We start from the raw sequence: 19080 nt of genomic DNA, 5'->3' as shown, positions 1-19080 counted from the left end.
GTCTATTGAACTGCTTTTTCCTGGTGGCCAGAGGCTGATAGGTCTTGCCAGGGTTTTGGCCAGGCTTGAGCTTTGAACTTTAAGCTCTACCAGTAACGTTTTCCTCTGTAGGCTGCAGAGTGTAGAACTGACCTGTTAGAACAGGGGGTGGGTTTGTTTGGTTTGTTTTTGTGTTTTACCAGTCTGATATGCGGAAAGCAAGAATCGTATTTGGTATTCTGTTGAATTGGAACATGAGGACCTGATTGCTAGTAGTTGCAATGTGAAACTTCTGGTAGGAGAGGGACATTTCCACATAGTTGATCCAGGCACCTTCTCTTTGGAGCACCTTTTCTAATTAAGATTGAATTCAGGGCCTTCTCTCACTAAGTTACATCCCCGGGACATTTTTTTAATCTTTTATTTTGAGACAGAGACTCACTTAGCTTGTTAAGTTGCCAGACTGGGCTCAGCTTGCAATCCTCTTGTCTCAGCCCTCACACAGTGTTGAGAGTGCTGGGCTGTGTCTCCATTGCTAGTTGGAAAAGCAGACCTTATGGATTGGCCTCTACTGTTCACACCCTCCATGCCTAGTGACTTTTGACCCTGCTCAGGTCACTGAATTTGTTCTTTCTATAAATTATAAATTACAGCTGGACTTAAGAAATATTTTAAGTTTTGGGAATATATTTTTAGTAATTATAATATGTAGAGGAGAACTGGACATTTTTAATTGAATTTCCATTTCTCTGAAACTAATGTTTCTGTTTAACTCCTTTTTCTAGACAAGCATTTAATCACGTTAATAGTTTATATTAGAATCTGCTACTAATTCATCTGACTAATAAGTGGAATTGAAAGCCTATGGCTGAAGTTTTTTTTTTTTTTTTTAGTATTTGATACAGGATCTCTCTACACAGCTCAGACTCATAGTGACCCTCCTGTTTCAGCTTCCCCAGCAGTGGGATTACAGGCTTGTACCACCACAGTTGGTCTTGGTGGCTGTGGTGCCAGGGATTGCACCCAGGTCCTTGCACTTGCCTAGGCAGGCGCTTAGACTACTGAGCTATATCCACAGTCCCTGAGTTTTCATCTTCAATACCTTCAAATTTAATTTTGCATTTGAACTGTATATTATATAAGTATAAATGAATAAAAGGCTGCCTATTTGTAAGAGTCAATTTTGAGGGTCAGTTATTTAATAATGTATTTTTTTTTATTTTGTTACCAGTTCATTAAATAAAGTTTCTTGTAAAAATGAACAATAACTGTGGAAGTAGGGCTAGAAGGTACATAGTTCACTATAGCTAAAAAATAAAAATAACAATAGCTTTGGAGAGGTTGAGGCCATTTGTTTGAGCTGTCTGTTTCCAAATAGAAGGCAAACCAGGGCTGGGGAGGTGGCTCAGTAGAATAAGCACTTCCCTGGCAAGCACAAGGGCCTGAGTTCAGTCCCTGGTTCTGCCCCCCCCCCCCAAAAAAAAACCCTCTTTGGGTCTGGGGAGATAGCTCAGTGGAATAAGCACTTGCTTTCCAAGCGCAGGGTTCTGAGTTCAATCTCCAGTACTGCAAAAAAAAAAAAAAAAAAAAAAAAAAAGCAAACCAGACCATCTGCCAGGTGCTGCCCAAGGCACTCTAATGCAGTCCTTGTGCTCATGAGACTACACTTTGAAGACACTTGAGGGATGGTGCTGCAGGTTTACAGGTTCTGCATGATGGAACAGATCTGGCCTGCTAAGAGCTATGAAAACAAAACAGAAGACACTCGCTGAGTATATCTTACTCAATAAGCTTGTGGCAGTTTCCTTGGTGCCACTCTCTGCTGGGATTCCTGCAAGTTCACTGGCATCTTTCCTTTGTTTCTCTATCAGTAGGCATACACTTTGAAATGTCTGACTACTGCCCTACTTGTGTGTCACTGTTTTACTAATAGTAATCTGTTCTTAGGCTGTTTCACCTGCACTGCGCTCATCAAAAATGCCAGCAGTTGGGACTGAAGACCGACCTCTTGGGAAGGATGGAAGAGCTGCTGTTCCGTACCCACCAAGTACGTGGAGGAACTCAACTGAGCTTTGGCTCTCTGCCTGTGACACTGTTAGAACATGTACTCACTATTGCTTTGTCTAACGTCTCCCTCATCCCCACTTTTTTTTCTCTTTTGATACATTTCTAGATGTGAATTAAAACTTGTATACAGTTGGTATTCTTGATGTCAGGTGATATTCATATGTGTGGAACCATCTTAATTTGAATTCCTAATCCTTTTTACAAATTAAGACTGACTTTTGGACTATATATTATATAAGTATTAAAGGTAGGAAAACTTGTTTTTAGTTTGCTTCTCCAGTCTTCCTAGAAAAAGAAATACTCTACACTTGATTTGCAGAGTAATAGTCTGGTACAAGATACTATATAAATTTTCAAAAATTTAATTCACCCAAGGATAATTAATACTTGTTTTCTGTGGTTCTTTTAAAGATTCACATTGAAATTTTTGGACTTCTTTTTGAGATCAACTAGTTTTACTATCAATGCCGACAAGAAAAATACCTTCCTTTACCTGAAGAAACCACATTATTCTATAAGAAAAAGTCAGGCTAGCTTATGTTGATATTCTGTAACAGAGACATAATTCCACTGCAAATCATTCTCTAACACCTCCTCATTAACTTCAGCTGGTAATGAGAACAAATTGAGGGGAAAAACCACCGTGTCATGGGGATGAGTCAAAAAGTTTTATGAACCTATAAATGTAGTGCTGATTTACTCAAATCCAGGAGTGGGAAGTATACAGAGATTGGATTTTGACAGCTTTAGTGGATCCATAGCTTTTAAAAATATGCAAAGCTTTCTCAAGCATGACATGGGTGAAAATGAGTAATGGGAGCCAGCCAATTGCTGTAGTTTTTTTAATTAAACATTTTTCTTTTTTTATTACTCTGCACTGCAGATTTTTACAAACATGAAACTTTACAGAGTAAAAGAAATAGTGTTAAAATGAGTGCATAAGGGGTGGATCACATGAGTGAATTTTTTGCCCCTTTTGAACTATTTAATCTTTGGCCCTTTTAGCATAATTGTTGCATAATGATATGAAAAGTTCGTGTGTCTGACCACTTGTAACAGGGTCTTCATTCACAGACACCCTGCTAGTTAGTGTAGACTGTGAACTTTGTTCTTTCATTTTGATTTAAAGGTAATTATTTCAAAAAGAAGATACCGAAAGTTTGATGAAGAAGTGTAAGTTGTAGAAATTAATTTGACATAAAGCACAGCACAGAGACTTTAGCACTAGGAAGATCCAGATAAATTTTGTGTTTAAGTTGGTGTTTATGGGAAGAACACACACCATGGTATATGAACAAATGCACGGCATGACTGCCTCCTTGGAAAGGGCAGTGAAGTGGGACTGGCAAGAAGTTCCCCTTCTGCAGAAGATTTATTGAGCATTGAAGTGGGAAGACAGATGGATTATGAAATCCGTGTCTGTAGCAGCACTATCTAGGAGAAATATAAGATGATCTGCAAATGAGAACCATATATATATATATACATATATTTGGATCAGGCTCTCACCACACAGCTCAGACTTGTAGTGTAGTAGCTATATTAAAAAAGTGAAAAGCAGTTGAAATTAATTTTGATAATAAATTTTTTATCCAAAATACAGTTTTTATATATAGTCACTATAAAAGTTGAGTTATCTTCCTTACTTTTGGGTGGTTCTTCTTTGGAATCCATGTATATTGCACACGTGCAGCCAGGCTCAGGTTGGCTGAGCTATTTGGAGTGCTCATTAGCCATGTGTGGCCAGTGGATACCGTGCTGGAAAGCACAGATGCATAATCATTAGTTATTTAGTAATAAAGCACAACACTGATTACTAGATGTAGTTTAGCATCGAGACTCTGTTAAGAGCGGGTTTAGTGGTACATACCTGTAATTCCAGCATTCAGCAGACTCAGGTGGGAGGATCACTGAGTTCTGAAGCCAGCCTGGCTACAAGTGAGTTCAAGGCAAGCTTGAGCTGCATAGTGAAACCATGTCTCAAAAAGATAAAAAACAAAAGATATTCTATGTTAAGGTAATTGAACACAATAATACAGTAATGCACAGATGTTTTTCTTAGTCTTATTAATTAGTCAGTGATGAGTTTTTGTCTCTGAAAGTGTCAAAAGTAAGTCTTTGAGGAGGCAAAGGCAAGAGTTATGTTTGTGAGTTGGCTTCATTTATTCTCTAAGAGCATGTACTAATTGCAGGGACTCTCCTAGGTGCTTATGGGTGGGGAGGATGCTGAGAAATCAGTGGGATACTTTTTGGAGTGCTCCAGGCCTCTAAGGCATGCATGGTTCAGGGAGAAGGTGGATGGTGTTCTTCCTGAGTTCAGTGGAAGTGTGGTTCAGCCAGAGAGAGCAGCAGGGTAAGGGGCATGGAGCACTGAGGACGGGCCAGCTTCCCCCAGTCTGCTCTGCTGGCCGTTCCCACCCTCTCCACAGCCTCTTCCTAGGGAGAAAACTGCATGGCAAAGCCTGAGTTACAATACCAATTTTTTTTTCCCCTCTGGAGCATTATCTACTTTTTATTATACTTATCTTGAGGCTAGTTCCCCTTGATCATTTCAAAACTTACTTAGGGTCAACTCTTTCAAGAAATTCTCTGTTTACTCAATAGTAGTTTCATTTTTTTCCAGTCAGACTACAGTTGGGAACTAGGGCTCATTTGGGCTGACTTCATCATTTATTGAATGTTTAGACACATGTGGCAAAGTGTTCACTTCTTTGCATGCGTTACCTCATTTAACATGCGCAAATCTATAGATGCTGCCATCTGCAGAAGAGGAGATGAAGTTAGGTTGAGAGTCCTTAGGAATATCTAGTAACAGTGGTGAAGATTAGTTTTAAAGAGAGTCTGGCAATTAAAATTTTTGTGTTCTGTCTTAATGTTTGATAAAAAACAACTTGAGGCGTGCATACATAACTAGATATATGCCACATATTCAAGGTGCCACTGTGCTGTGTTTCTGTGGGAAATGCTGTTGTTACATTTCTTAGAGAAAATGTAAAAATAATTCAATCATTTTTTGATAAAATCTTCTCCCATAGGCAAATGACTCAGTAAAGAAAAGGCTCTTTCATCATTTTAGTTGGAGAATGTATACAATTCCTACACATCCCAGGATATATGGTGATGGTTAAGATCTTGGGGCTCTGTGTTTGAAGATGTTATGAAGCAGAGAAATAGATTAATTTACTATATTTATGAATTTATATTAATATTTTGCAGCAGCTGCCTTTTGGCTTGGGGAATGGTTAAAGGTGATGGGTATATTTTGAGTATAACCTAACTATATTAATAAAGTCTTCCTCTTTTAAGGGAAATACTGATTGCTGGTATCATTGAAGACCTTTTTTCAACCTCTGAATTTATCAGTTAATTATTCTCTCACATAGTTCTGTGATGATTTCTTTAATAGCTTGGTGTGGTACCCTTATTTCGAGGAATTCCTCCGTTCCTTCAGTTAAAGTGTTCACATAGGAAATGGGTAGCTCACAGATTGTCTTGCAGGTTTGGTTTTCTTTTTCTTTGCAGTAGCAGTCAATATTTTGCCTAATGAAATTTTTGAGCAGAATCTGACTAGAGAAAATAAACAGAGGTGAAATTTGTATAACGGAAGCAAAAGTGGAGCTCACGCTGTGCTCCTTGATGGCTTCCTCTTTATTTTGCAGCTAGCATTTGTGGCCAAGAGACAGCAGATGATTTTGGATTATATGATTATTTGTTTCCCTGAGAAACTTGGTAATCATGATCTAGGCCAGATATTCTCACCACTTTATTGCTTCCACTCCTGAGGTTGAGGGAAACTCCCCTCCCCAGACAAAGGGAAAGAAGCAGGCCTTCACAAATCACACACCTAGTCCTGTTAGATAAAGGAGCAGAGGCCCCAAGGGAGGAAGTCACTGGAGCATAGAGGAGCTGGCCCAGCGTACCTGCACTGCACACCTGTGTGCCAGTCTCTGCACAACTCTGTCTTCGACTGTCCCCTGGGGCACAGGGTGAGATGGGGCTTCAGTATTAATGTCTTATGAAGATCTGGGAGTCAAATCTTAGCCTCTTTAGTGCTTACTGTTTGCTTGTATACATGTTGAAGTTGCTAGAAGACAATAGAATAGAAAATTGGGACATCAAATAGGATTCCAGATCCCTAGCTTAAACTTTTGGCTCCAACTTGTTAATGTTAATAAATTTGCTGCACAGGACACCCTCTAGTGGCCATATTTTATAATCACAGTTGGTGTTTTATTATATAAATCTTTTTAACTTTTTAAGAGTCAGTATCTTAATGAGCTTCTATGTTAGTAATGATGGTTACTTTATGTATAATGAAATGATTTTTTTAAAGAATTGAGAATCATTATTCTAAATACTTAAAAGATACTACTCTACTTCTCCACCTCCAGCTGATTTTCAATGAACTCTTAATTCTAGGCAGGATGATTAATCCTAGCCATGCAGTTTTGCATTTACTATCAGTCTGGAGAGTATAGAGTCTTCCTTTAAAGAGCAACACTGAGTAATCCTGCCACATAAAAACCACCATTCTGGCCAGGCATGGTACCATGTTCTTATAATCTCAACACTCAGAGGCTGAGGCAAGAGGGTTACTATGAGTTCAAGGTCAGCCTGAACTAGTGAAATCATGTCTCAAAAACAACCAAAAGGGCTGGAGATATAGCTCTGCAGCACAGTGCCTGCCTAGCAAGCATGAGGTCATGAGTTCAATTCCCGGTACCAACAAAACAAAATCAAACCAAACCACCTTTCTGATTCTATACAATTTTTATTGTTCAGGCTGGGGAGATGGCTCATGGGATTAAGCGCTTCCCTGGCAAGCACAAGGGCTGGAGTTCAGTCCCCAGTTCTGCCAAAAAAAATAAATAAACAATTTTTATTATTCATATTTCATGTGTAATTGAAAGCAAAGATATAAATTATAATTATATGCTTACTTCATCTAATTGCTTCCCATTCCTACTTAATTCATCTCCTTGGACTTCCAGGGAATCAATTATTGGAAGAAAAATATGTTATATAGCCTTTGTTCACTTAATTAGTGTGAAGCCATATTATAAAGCATTAGGAGTATACTGGTGAAGATCCAGAAAGGTATCATTTTATGCTGATGATCTCCTGAGAGGCTTCCATACTCTGTTGTGTAATTGGTGTGACCAATCAGCATTATCTTGTTGCCTAACTAGCTGCCTGGTTAGAAGCTAGGGCTTTCAGAAGGCTTGCCTTTTAAGAGAATTGTTTCTCTTTTTTAGCAGTTGCAGACTTACAGAGGATGTTTCCAACCCCTCCATCCTTGGAGCAGCACCCTGCTTTTTCACCTGTGATGAATTATAAAGATGGAATCAGTTCAGAGACAGTGACGGCATTAGGTATGATGGAGAGTCCAATGGTCAGTATGGTTTCAACTCACCTTACAGAGTTCAAAATGGAAGTGGAAGATGGATTAGGAAGTCCCAAGCCAGAAGAAATAAAGGTAATTGTTAGTATATTAGCTGCCCTAAGGCTCAGCATTTTCCAAAGTGGATTTGTACACAACTTCTTTAAACTGTCATTATTTCTGTGCCATGCACATGTAAGAATTCTTTGAATTGGAGCACAAGAAACACAACTTGTCATACTATATACAGTATCTTTTGATTGACTTATAATTTTGGCATTAGTGTTTTTCTGCTCATCAGGCGGAGCATATTTGAACTGTAGTACAGTGGCTTTTGTTGCCGTGCTTATGAAGTACTTAGCAAGTGTGGCATTAACACTAGCCCCACTCTGTCTCTACAGGACTTCTCATATGTGCACAGAGTTCCGACCTTTCAGCCTTTCGTGGGATCCTCCATGTTTGCTCCAATGAAGATGTTGCCGAGCCACTGCCTGCTACCTCTGAAGATACCTGATGCCTGTCTGTTTCGGCCTTCGTGGGCAATTCCTCCTAAAATCGAACAACTGCCCATGCCCCCTGCAGCCACTTTCATTAGAGATGGCTACAAGTATGTCGAGGGCTATGTCCATTATTTGGTATACTTGATGACATTGATTACCTTAACTATCTGCTAAAAATGATAAGAGTAGTGTCATTTGAAAATTTTCTTTATTGGCCACCTATGCTTTTGTGAACATTATCTTATGTTGAAAATGTATATTTCTAGGTGGAATTTCACATGTTTAAGGAAAAAAGGTGATTTATGTGGAGAACTGTGGTATTCATGCTCATTTATTGTCAGATCAGTGCCTGTCCTACAGAATCTGGCACTTGATTGGAATTGGTGATACTCTGATTTTCTTTGGTATGGTAGTGGTAAGAACTTTGTTTTACATAAGGTGATTTCAGTGTAGTACTCAGAGGCACTTTAGAGTTAAATATTAATGTTGTTAATCTCTGTTACTGACCTTATATGAGGTGCAAAGGCACCAACAGAAAGGCAGTATGAGTTAAGGCAAGGTGGAAGATGTGTACATGGTAGCTTGGGTATATTTTGTACTATTCAGAAACATAATACTTGTATCATTGTAAACACAATTTTCTCCTGAACAAACAATTTCTTAATAAGATAATTTAAGTGTTATTTTTAAAAGGCCACAAACTCAACTATGTATTGGAGTCAGGCGGACAATGTGTAGATGAAGTGGGCAGAGAGGAAGAGAAGACTTGGTGCTCTGCTTCTCCGACTCATGGGGGAGACAGTGGCAGGGAGCGAGGTCCAGTGTGTGCCCAGTCCTGGGAAGCCTTTGCTGTTCAGCCATGGGGAGTTGTTGTCAAACAGGACTGGGGTCAGATTTTTTTCAATTGTTGAGGGTGTGTAGAAATCTGGACTTTCATACACATTTTCCTTTTTTAAAATGTGGGCAGCTAATTCAAAGTTAAATGATAGGAACCAATAAAACAAATTGTGGTTCAGACTCATTCTATGAGTTACATGTCTGTGACCTCTTATAAAACCATCTGGATATAATCAGCTTTAATGCAGTAACTCGCCTGCATGTTTGTGTGTGTAAAGTCTATGGGAATGAGAAACTAATGGAGATGTAATGAAAGGATTCCTTTTCCTTGACTTGAAGAGAAAGCTAATGTTGTAGGATGTTCATTCCTGCCTTGAAAAAAGTTCTGTGTATGACCTTAAATGACCAACTTACCTGAGTCTTTCTCTCTTTGAAATGAGGAACCCTTCCTCTTCTCTCATACAGCACATTTGAAAGTCTCAAGTAGCTAATGCCATTGAAGCCCCACGGAAGTGACAGTGTCCCATCAGTGTGGAAATCTGTGCTCCAGAGCACTCGGTCGTGAGCACCTGGCTTATTGGGTGCTGCTGTGCTCCTGCTGTCCTCCGCTTTTGTAGTTAGATCCTGGCACAATGCTGAGACTTTCTGGGGCACAGGGCTTAGCTTAGCACACACAGTCGCCAATGAGCAGCGCACAGCTTCAGGAACCTAGTCAGCAGTTTGATCTTTCACTGGTAACAGTAATGTAGGACAACATTTAGATCTACTACATCTATCATTTGCCATCTCCGATGCTTTATAAACTGGCTCCATTAATAAAGCTTCCTGTGATGAGGTAGTATTGTAGATGTGTACTGCCCAGTATGATAGCCACTAGCTTCACAGGGTGGCTGTTGGCCCCTTAAAGTGTGTTTAGCAGGAGTAAGATTCAATTTTTAGTTCCATTTAAACTAATTTAAATCTAGCACAGAGCTCTGGGCTGTGGGCAGCACAGTTCTAGACTGTAATGCTCCTGCTGCGGTCTCCACTGCCACTCTGCACGTCCCCTTTCACATTCAGCACACTGCAGTCACTTGCTTCAGGGCCTCTGTAATTGCTGTGAACCACTCTCGTTTTCACTGGTGAATATCTAGACTGTAGCATGGGGTTGGCACTATTCATTTTTACTGAATGGGAAAAATCAGGTTACTATATAAGATAAACTATTCGTATTACCTAGGGAGCAATGTAATTACTTGGGCTTCAGTTAGTCGTCATGGTTCCTTCTCTGATCTGAACTAGGTAAATGATCTTAGGATTTTGTTGAATAGGAGAACTAGAGAAGAGTCCAGTCAAGAGTGAAGACCATTATTATACATTTAACTGGTCTGGCCTCAGTAGTGACTACTGGTCAGTCACTGGCATTTCTGGGTCATGTTTTACTTGTACTCAATGATGCCACTGTACCTCAGATTTAAAAATTTTTTAATGTCTGATTTGGACTTTTTTGACCAGCACCATAAGCATTCATAATCATAAGAAAACTATTTGACAGGGCATTTCTTTATGGTTTTTTGCTTTTTCCTTGTAAGAGAAAGAGTATATACTTTATTGGAGGCATATTAGTTAAGCACATCATTAATAGATGTAAGGGAATTAAGAATAAAAAAATCTTTTTGATACATTCTAAGTGTAGAGAAGCACTGATAAGCTGTTCTACAGGTATAGCAAAGTATCAAGAATACACTTTGCAATAATGAAATGGCAGAACATGGCAGGCACTGTTTTTGTTTGGCAATTCTTAAAAAAAAAATCCTCTGCTTGTGAGAAAATAGATAACATACCATCATCCATCCCAGGAAATGAAAATACTTGAATTATATGTAATTTATAACATATTGAGAAATAAAAAATGAACTAAAAGTGCCCTCCATCCCACAGAAATCTTTCAAAAGCTGGATCCATGATACAATAGGTGTGCTTCATTGCACAGCTGCCTAATTAATACTACAGCCTCTTAGCGGCATGAGTCATATTTCTTTTAATGCACTGTAGTATTGGCGAGGGGTTACCTAAACAGCATTTGCTGATGGTCACTTATTACTATAAAAATGCAAGTATAAGTAGGGCTCTGTTTTGAAAATTATTAAATTTTTGTGTGTATTTGATTATAACTACTTCAGTGTCATATATATGAATTATAGCCCCAGAGAACAAGTACACTGGCAGACTTTCAATTTCAAAAATGACAAAAATGTAATTGCAAATTAAATGGAAATTTCATCCTGTGGTTCTCTAGCTCATTTACTATCTGAACTCAAGTGTTAAGTTCCATTTTGTGGTTGCCACTTTTCAAGATTACTGGCCAAATCCAGTAGCATGTTTTCTTGTAGAAATAGTCAAAGTTTCCTCAGAAGGTTAAACTGAGGATTGCTTAAATGTGAAATGAATAGCAGGAAAGTGCTGTGTTGAATTGTTCTTTATGCTTGTTTCTGTTTCTCCACATGGTATACTGATTGCTTTGTATCTTTTTTTTTTTTTTTTTCCCCTAAGAGAAAATCGTATATACCAAGTGGTAAGAAATGTGCAGTGCGTGGGTAGGGCGATCGATATGGCTCTGGCCTGGAGCCATGCTGCCTCCCTCATGCAGTGCCTTCTGTCTGTTGCAGCAATGTGCCTAGTGTCGGGAGCCTAGCAGATCCAGACTATCTGAACACACCACAAATGAACACGCCAGTGACGCTGAACAGTGCTGCGCCAGCCAGCAACAGTGGAGCAGGCGTCCTCCCATCTCCAGCAACCCCCCGCTTCTCAGTCCCTACACCACGAACGCCCAGGACCCCAAGAACTCCCAGAGGTGGGGGCACTGCCAGTGGTCAAGGGTCTGTTAAATATGACAGCACTGATCAGGGGTCACCAGCCTCTACCCCCTCTACCACTCGGCCCCTTAACTCTGTGGAGCCTGCCACCATGCAGCCAATCCCTGAGGCCCACAGTCTCTATGTCACCTTGATTCTCTCAGATTCTGTGATGAACATCTTTAAAGACAGAAACTTTGATAGCTGTTGCATCTGTGCCTGCAACATGAACATCAAAGGGGCGGATGTTGGGCTTTACATCCCTGATTCTTCCAATGAGGACCAGTACCGCTGCACCTGTGGGTTTAGTGCGATTATGAACCGAAAACTTGGCTACAATTCGGGACTCTTCCTTGAAGATGAGTTGGATATTTTTGGGAAGAATTCTGATATTGGTCAGGCTGCAGAGAGGCGCTTAATGATGTGTCAGAACACCTTTCTTCCTCAGATGGAGGGAGCCAAAAAAACCCAGGAGACACCCATAAGCCTTCTCCTCCTCCTCCAGAATCAACATACACAACCTTTTGCTTCTCTCAGTTTCTTGGACTACATTTCTTCTAATAATCGCCAGACTCTTCCCTGTGTAAGCTGGAGTTACGACCGGGTGCAGGCAGATAATAATGACTACTGGACGGAATGCTTTAATGCGTTGGAGCAGGGGCGGCAGTATGTGGATAATCCCACCGGCGGAAAAGTGGATGAAGCCCTGGTGAGAAGCGCCACTGTGCACGCTTGGCCTCACAGCAACGGTAGGTTGCTGGGGTGCAGATGTGCACGAGCATGTTGGTGTTTTACATTTTATGTGATATTTTAACATTTTATCTCGGTAAAAAAAAGACAAAGGCTCTGTTTAGGGACAAGGAAGCATTTTCTATGGAAACATTTTTGGAGAAGAGTAATTATTATCTGAAAGTTCCTCTTGCATTAATCGTAATTAGGCAACCCTTAGTTAGGCAGCCTGTAACTGCTGAGTGTCAAGGCCCTCAATAATGTGCACACTGACAGTCTGTACACACTTGTGTACTTCAACCCATCTGCTCTTGGAAATCAGGTTTCTCAAAGTTTTCTGCCCCGTTAGTGTCTGTTCCTCTCTGTAACTCTTGGTGTGTTGCCCCTCACAGGACACTGGTGTGTGCTGTGGTTACCGGAGCACGTCATGTGCTCATCCTGTTTTAAAGCTGCAATTGGGTGGAAGGTGTAGCTCAGTAGTGGAGTATGGGCTTTGTATGGATAAGGCCCTGAGTTAATCCCTAGCTTTGGGGAGGCAGCATTTGGGGAGAAAAATAATCTCCAGTTGATGCTTTGTGAAGTTAGGCTCTGCCGCACTGAGAAATACATTCTTCCCTTGTGAGCCATTTTAGGGGATAAAATAGTGACAGAGAGACAAGGTGCCTTCCTGCTTGGATTGCCTAATCTGCTTGGGGAAATGGACATTTGGACATTAAATACTTACATAAGTGAGCACATTACAAATCATTAGAAATAATAAAAGCAGGGGACAGAGGGGCAGCTTTTATAGGCAGCAGGTCAGGATGATTCCTGGGAAGTAGCGGCCTTGGCTGTGTGATGCAGCAGTGAGTACTGACTAGCAGAGCGCAGAGGTGGGAGCAGGTTGTTGTCCTAATGGAGAAAGGCCTACGGGAAGGCCGGGAGCCACACGTGCGGGCGTGGGCCCTGAGAGCTAGAGGCAGGTTAGGAATGCTAGCAGGGCCTAGATTACAGTGTCCCTTTTAAGACATGGGTTTCCTCAGAAGAGCAGTGAGAAGTCATTGAAAGGTTTTAAAGCTGAATTAATCTCAGGTTTGTGTGGTTGAAAAAGAAACAAAAACCACGTACTGCCTCCATATTGTAAGGTGTGGATTAGAAAATTACAGGAATAAATTTTTGGACATTTGAGACCAAATGATAAATGATAGGTTGCTTTTAATGGAGAAGTGGTGGATACATTCAAGAGATATTTAGGAAACATTGGAAGACTTGGTGATGGGCTGTGTTTGGGAGCTAATGATGAGGGAGATACTGACTGAGAGTTTCTGTTTTTGTGCCTAGTGTCCTTGGATAGACAACATTGTGTCTCAGAGAAGGGCATATGGAAGAAGCCTAGTCAAGGGGGAAATTTATAAATGGAGTTTGGAGATTTCCTTCTCTGGTGTTTAGATAGAGGCATCGAGTAGAGACGTGGGACTGGAGCTCGGAAGGGGGTGGCTGGCACATGGGTGCTATCCTGTAGTGGGCTCAGGAAAGCTCACCAAGAAGGAGGAAGAGAGAGCTGAAGGCATGGGCAGGGCAGAGCTGAATTTTGATGAGGAGGGAAATGGGATCCTATAAAGGAGGCAGAAAAAGCAGGGCCACAGGGGCTTGTCTTGGAAGCCCAGGTTGACAAGTGTCCCAGAAAAAAGGAAGTGGTCAGCAAGCATATGTTTGCTGCCAAGGCTTATGTGCTGGGTGTCCTCTGTCCTCTGAGCATGGCACAAGCTGTTTCTGTTGAGAGGTGGGGAACAGAGGCTGGCGTGGAGGGACTTGCGAGGGAGGCACTCGAGGTGGTGGGGAGAAGGTCACATATGTTAATACAGTCTGAAGTCTGACATGTTGAAAGGGTTTCCAGACAGGACAGAGGTCAGTGCGGTCAGGAGTAGCATACTTTCTGAGTAAGCCATGCTGGATAGAGGTTCTTAATTCCCATGAAAGAGCAACCCTCATTTTTGTAGTGACTTAGGTTTGACCACAACATCTTATGGTTAGCAGGCCCTTAATTAGTATCTACTGAGTAAACTTACGAAGCAAAGAAAATGGATCCTTTCCCTTAAGGAAATGTGGCTAATCAGTTGGGTGGTGGTATCTTTCCCTTTGAGGAAGTACACATCTTTTTGTAGGGGAAGGCTGGAAATTTTAAGACTCTTAAAAGTAGCAGATATTATTGTAAATGTATGAGGTGGCAGCTAAGTTTACCAAAAGCAGTGCCTTGAATTTTATTCTTTCAAACATACTTTGTATTTTGTGCGCACAGATACAGAGTTTATGGTTACATTTATTTCTCTCAAGTCTTTGGTTGGTCTCTCATTTCTAATTTTTGGTAGAGCCATGAGTACAGGAAATACTTTATGTTTTTCTTTACTGTAAATGAAATGAAGCATAACTTTAAGTTAAAGGGAGGTTAACACTGCTTCAGGTTCACGCAGATAGCAGGGCAAAGGCCTGTCTTCTAGGTTTTAAGAAAAACTTGAAGCTCACTTTATGTATGAAATTCCCTGGAGTAGTTAGTTCTGCAGTCTAAAAAAAAAAAATTCTGTGGACCATTGATTTATAACTTCTGTTGTACTGATTGAGAGACTCATCTGAAAATGTCCTTGGAGCCCTGAGACACGCTGCTTTTCAGATTTAGTTGGCAGTTAAGTCTTAGGTCTCTATACAACTCCTTCCTAGCTAGAAAATTAGGAATGAGGGGAGTCTTCAGGAGCCCAGCTGTGTGGATTCATACACATCCCCCTCATGCTTCATCAACTGTTTTCCACAGACCTTTTTGAGAATTTAATGACTACCGTGGATGGCTGCTCCATCCTGAAACCAAGTGCACATAGGTTCACGCATACAAGGAGGGACACTTGTGCAGTGGCTTGGGGGATTTTGGAATTCTAGCTCAATCGCCCTTTGCTATGGTGTCTGCTAACAGAAGAGATAGCAGTGAAACCCACGCCACCTTACAGAATTAACCCGAGTCCAGTCACTTCTGCTGGTTCCCTGGGCCTTGGGCTGCATTGAAAGTCACCTTTCTCTTTTTCAGTCTATATTCTGTGAAAATATTTTATATTAAGGGCATTTTTAAAAATATGTATGTTAGGCCGGTAATATAGCTCAGAGGCACAGTGCCTGCCTGGCAAGTACAAGGTCCTGAGTTTGATTCCTGGTATCACTCCCCCCCCACACACACACCAAGAATTTGTTTTGTTTTATTTTTTGACAGTGCTACAGACTGAGCCTAGGGCCTCAGTACACAAAGGGCAAACACTCTACCCCTCAGCTATATCCTTAGCCCTAAATCATTTTTATTAACTTTTCCTTTTTCTGGTACTAGGGATTGAACTTGGAACCTTGTACTTGCCAGGCAGGCATTTAAGTGACTGAGCTATCTCCTGGGCCCCATCCCCAAATCATTTTTAAAGATGCCTTTTTGGGGCAGGGGCAGGGACAGGGTCTCACAGTACACTTTAGGCTGTCTTTGACCTTGCTGTGTGGTCCAGGTAGCCTTGAACTTGTGGCAATCCTCCTGCCTCAGCCTCCTGAGTGCTAGGATTATAGGCATGCTCAATTTTAAAACCTTTAAGTTCTTTATATCTTCATCATGCAATTAAAAATTTCGCAATTATAAATAAAAATACTATAATAAGTAACCTTTGTAGCCCATTTCTTTTGAAAAACTTTCCATGTTGATTTGCCTGATTTTAAAAATTGACAATTTGTCCCTTACATTCTTTACTTCAGGAGATTATCTCTTTAACTCGTAGGTCAAGAATCTTAGACCCTGCTCTGGTAATGTGGACTGAGATCCACAGCGATGGCCAAGAGGAAGAGTGTGCTAACCTCCTGCCTTCCTTTCTCATGTCTCTTGCAGTGCTGGACATCAGCATGCTCTCCTCGCAAGATGTGGTCCGCATGCTTTTGTCCCTGCAACCCTTTCTCCAAGATGCCATCCAAAAGAAGCGCACAGGCAGGACCTGGGAGAACATCCAGCACGTGCAGGGTCCACTCACCTGGCAGCAGTTCCATAAGATGGCAGGACGCGGGACCTATGGTAGAGTCTTGGCTTGGTTCTAGTTTGTTCTGACCTCAGTGCTCCTTACAAAGAGTAGCTCTCCGTACTGCCAAATCTCTGCTTCACTGACAGAATGGAATCTTTGTCTTTTTTACTGTTAACTTTTATAAGCTTTTCTTTTCTTTTTTCCTAAAGTTACTTGTGGGGTTTTGTAAATATTTTAGTGATAATCTAGGTCAATTAGGAAAATAATTCCTAAAAAGAATGTGTACTAGACTCTCATCTTTCCAGTTCTTGCGGTGTTTTAATCTGATGCACTGCTGGCTAAGTTGCTTCTGGACTATTTCTGTCTGCATCTCTGTAGTTGGAATCATAATACTGATCTTATTAAGAATTATAGTAGTGGCCATGGTGATAGCTCGGTGGAACAGCACCTGCCTGGCAAGCATGAGGTCCTGAGTTTTGGTTCCTGGCACCAGAAAAATAAAGAAATGCAGTAGTGTTGTGAGGAGAGAACGCTTTTACTTGTTGAATCTGCCCTGTCATGTTACTGAACTTTATATTCTGACTCATTTAATTAAGAGTCTTCATCAAGGGCTGTTTAATTAGACGATTTGAAAAGTACTTTTAAGGTTATGATGTTTCAGATGTCAGAATTAAGACCAGTGCCCCAGGAGCTGCTGAGATGTCCAGGTTCCTAAGTATCTTCCTAAATGACAATGTCGTTTTAGGTTCAGAAGAGTCTCCTGAGCCGTTGCCCATCCCCACTCTGCTGGTAGGCTATGACAAGGACTTCCTGACCATCTCGCCCTTCTCTTTGCCCTTTTGGGAGAGGCTGTTGTTGGACCCGTATGGGGGCCACCGTGATGTTGCCTATATTGTGGTGTGTCCAGAAAATGAGGCCTTGCTCGAAGGAGCCAAAACTTTCTTCAGGGACTTGAGTGCTGTGTATGAGGTGAGAGAGCCCCTGTGGGCACCCTTTTACAACATGAGGCCATTGATTGTATTTGGACTGAATTTGCGAGAACGAATCTCTTGAAAGTAGGTAGGTCTCAAATTTGTAATTAGATAAGATAAAAGAATTAAATGGACAAGTTTTTTTTTTTTTTTTTTTTTTTTTAAGTAAATTGCTTTCCCCATTAGCTTTATATTTTGTTAGCTTGAGACTTTCCTCTGCCAGCTGTATGATACACTTTAAAAATCCCACGAATGAACTCAATTGGAAAGGATGCTGACCAGGCACAGTGCTAACTGTGTAGAAGAGAAGCTTTCCAGGAAGAAAGCACATCTGCCCTTTTTATTTGGGGGCAGGTGTAGTAGGGAAGAGTTCCTGAAAGCAGTATTTTAAAAAGACTAGCTTGTAAACTTCTTGTTCACAAGATAATTTTGAGTCACGTTCTGTTACATTTTAGCATTATGCTTATCTTGATCCTGAAATTTTGATACAGATTTAAACTAATAATGTAAAAACAAAATGGAAACATTACATCTTTAGTATATTTCTATTACTTTTCAAGTTATGTGTAGTCAGGCGTGGTAGCACAAGTGTGTTGTCCCAGCACTAGGGAAGCTGAGGTGGGAGGATTGTTTCAAGTTTGAGCCCAGGGTAGGCTATATAAGTTCAAGACCAGTTAAACTACGTAGTGAGACTCTATCTCAAAAAAAACCAAAAATAAAAGTTTTGTCTACTTTTGGAGAGTGCCACATATGTTCTGCTGAAGTACATGTGCACTAAGTTCTTTGTACCTTATAGTTATGTTGGTGTCAATTAGACAAAATTATTTATTTATTTGTTTGGTACAGAGTCTTGCTACACAGCTTGGACTCATAGTGATCCTCCTCTGTCAGCCTCCCCAGCACTGGGATTACAGGCATGCACAACTACTCCCAGTTTCAGTGATAGCCGGCATGGTATGGGGCCGGCACGGGTTGCGGTACTAGGCATCAGACCCAGGTCCTTGCACTTGCCAGGCAGGCACTTAGACTGCCAAGCTGTCTCCCTAGACCAATTTGACAAAATCAACTGAAATTATTTGTCCAAATGTTTAGAACTATGACTGGCATATTATAAGCATTACAAAATGTTTTTTAAAATAATATGATAAGCTGTGTTGTAAGTATACTCCAAAACAGGGCCTTCATTATCTATAAATAGTGGAATACAGGTAAGAATGGGAAACTCATGAATGGCCTCTAAGAAATGAGCAGATGCTCCCATGTAAGTAGTGGCCTCTGTTAAGTCACTGAAAGAAACCCTTGCATACAGTCATTTTCTGAGCAGCTCACGGACAACACACTAACATGACACATAACAAACTTACACATCTTGAGCAACTTTAAACCCAACCGTTCTCTTCAATGAATCCTTCATATATGTACAAAACATAAAGGATCACCAACTGTGGAGAAGGTGGTAGAGGCACTGTCTTTGCTTAGAGACCTTACTGGGGCTGCTTGTTAGTCGTTAATCCATACTTGCTTCTGAAGATCATACATGGGTAGTTCTGTGGGGCCTCTGGGCTGGCACCTCAGCACCTCCAGTGAGGGGTACCAATATGGTGATACTGCTGGTAAGCAGGTAGTTTGCCTTTTGTAGGTATGGTAATTGTCTTCTATGAGCACCTGCCAAGTATCCTGGATATTAACAACAAATCTCATTGTCTTAAAACAGGTATTTACTTTTAAAAAATGATTAGGATGCTTACAGCTTCAGTGGCCTTTGCTGTTGGT

At 40.9% G+C, this 19080-nt stretch overlaps 1 protein-coding gene across 2 annotated transcripts in view; it reads left to right on the top strand.

Moving 5' to 3' along the window:
* Window positions 1–19080, top strand: part of Med13l (mediator complex subunit 13 like) — a 318553-nt gene that overhangs the window by 274235 nt on the left and 25238 nt on the right. The window contains exons 14-19 of one of the 2 annotated variants that reach the window (XM_023721026.1): window positions 1927–2026; window positions 7305–7522; window positions 7828–8033; window positions 11412–12349; window positions 16210–16389; window positions 17082–17305. In XM_023721026.1, coding sequence (XP_023576794.1) covers window positions 1927–2026; window positions 7305–7522; window positions 7828–8033; window positions 11412–12349; window positions 16210–16389; window positions 17082–17305 — 1866 coding nt within the window. Of the gene's footprint in view, window positions 1–1926; window positions 2027–7301; window positions 7523–7827; window positions 8034–11411; window positions 12350–16209; window positions 16390–17081; window positions 17306–19080 lie in introns of both variants that reach the window. The other variant, XM_004636219.2, reaches the window with a different exon arrangement.

Source organism: Octodon degus, unplaced genomic scaffold (genome assembly GCF_000260255.1).
Source record: "Octodon degus isolate 3935 unplaced genomic scaffold, OctDeg1.0 scaffold00079, whole genome shotgun sequence".
In the NCBI taxonomy this organism is placed as follows: domain Eukaryota; kingdom Metazoa; phylum Chordata; class Mammalia; order Rodentia; family Octodontidae; genus Octodon; species Octodon degus.
This window is presented reverse-complemented; position numbering and strand designations above follow the sequence as displayed.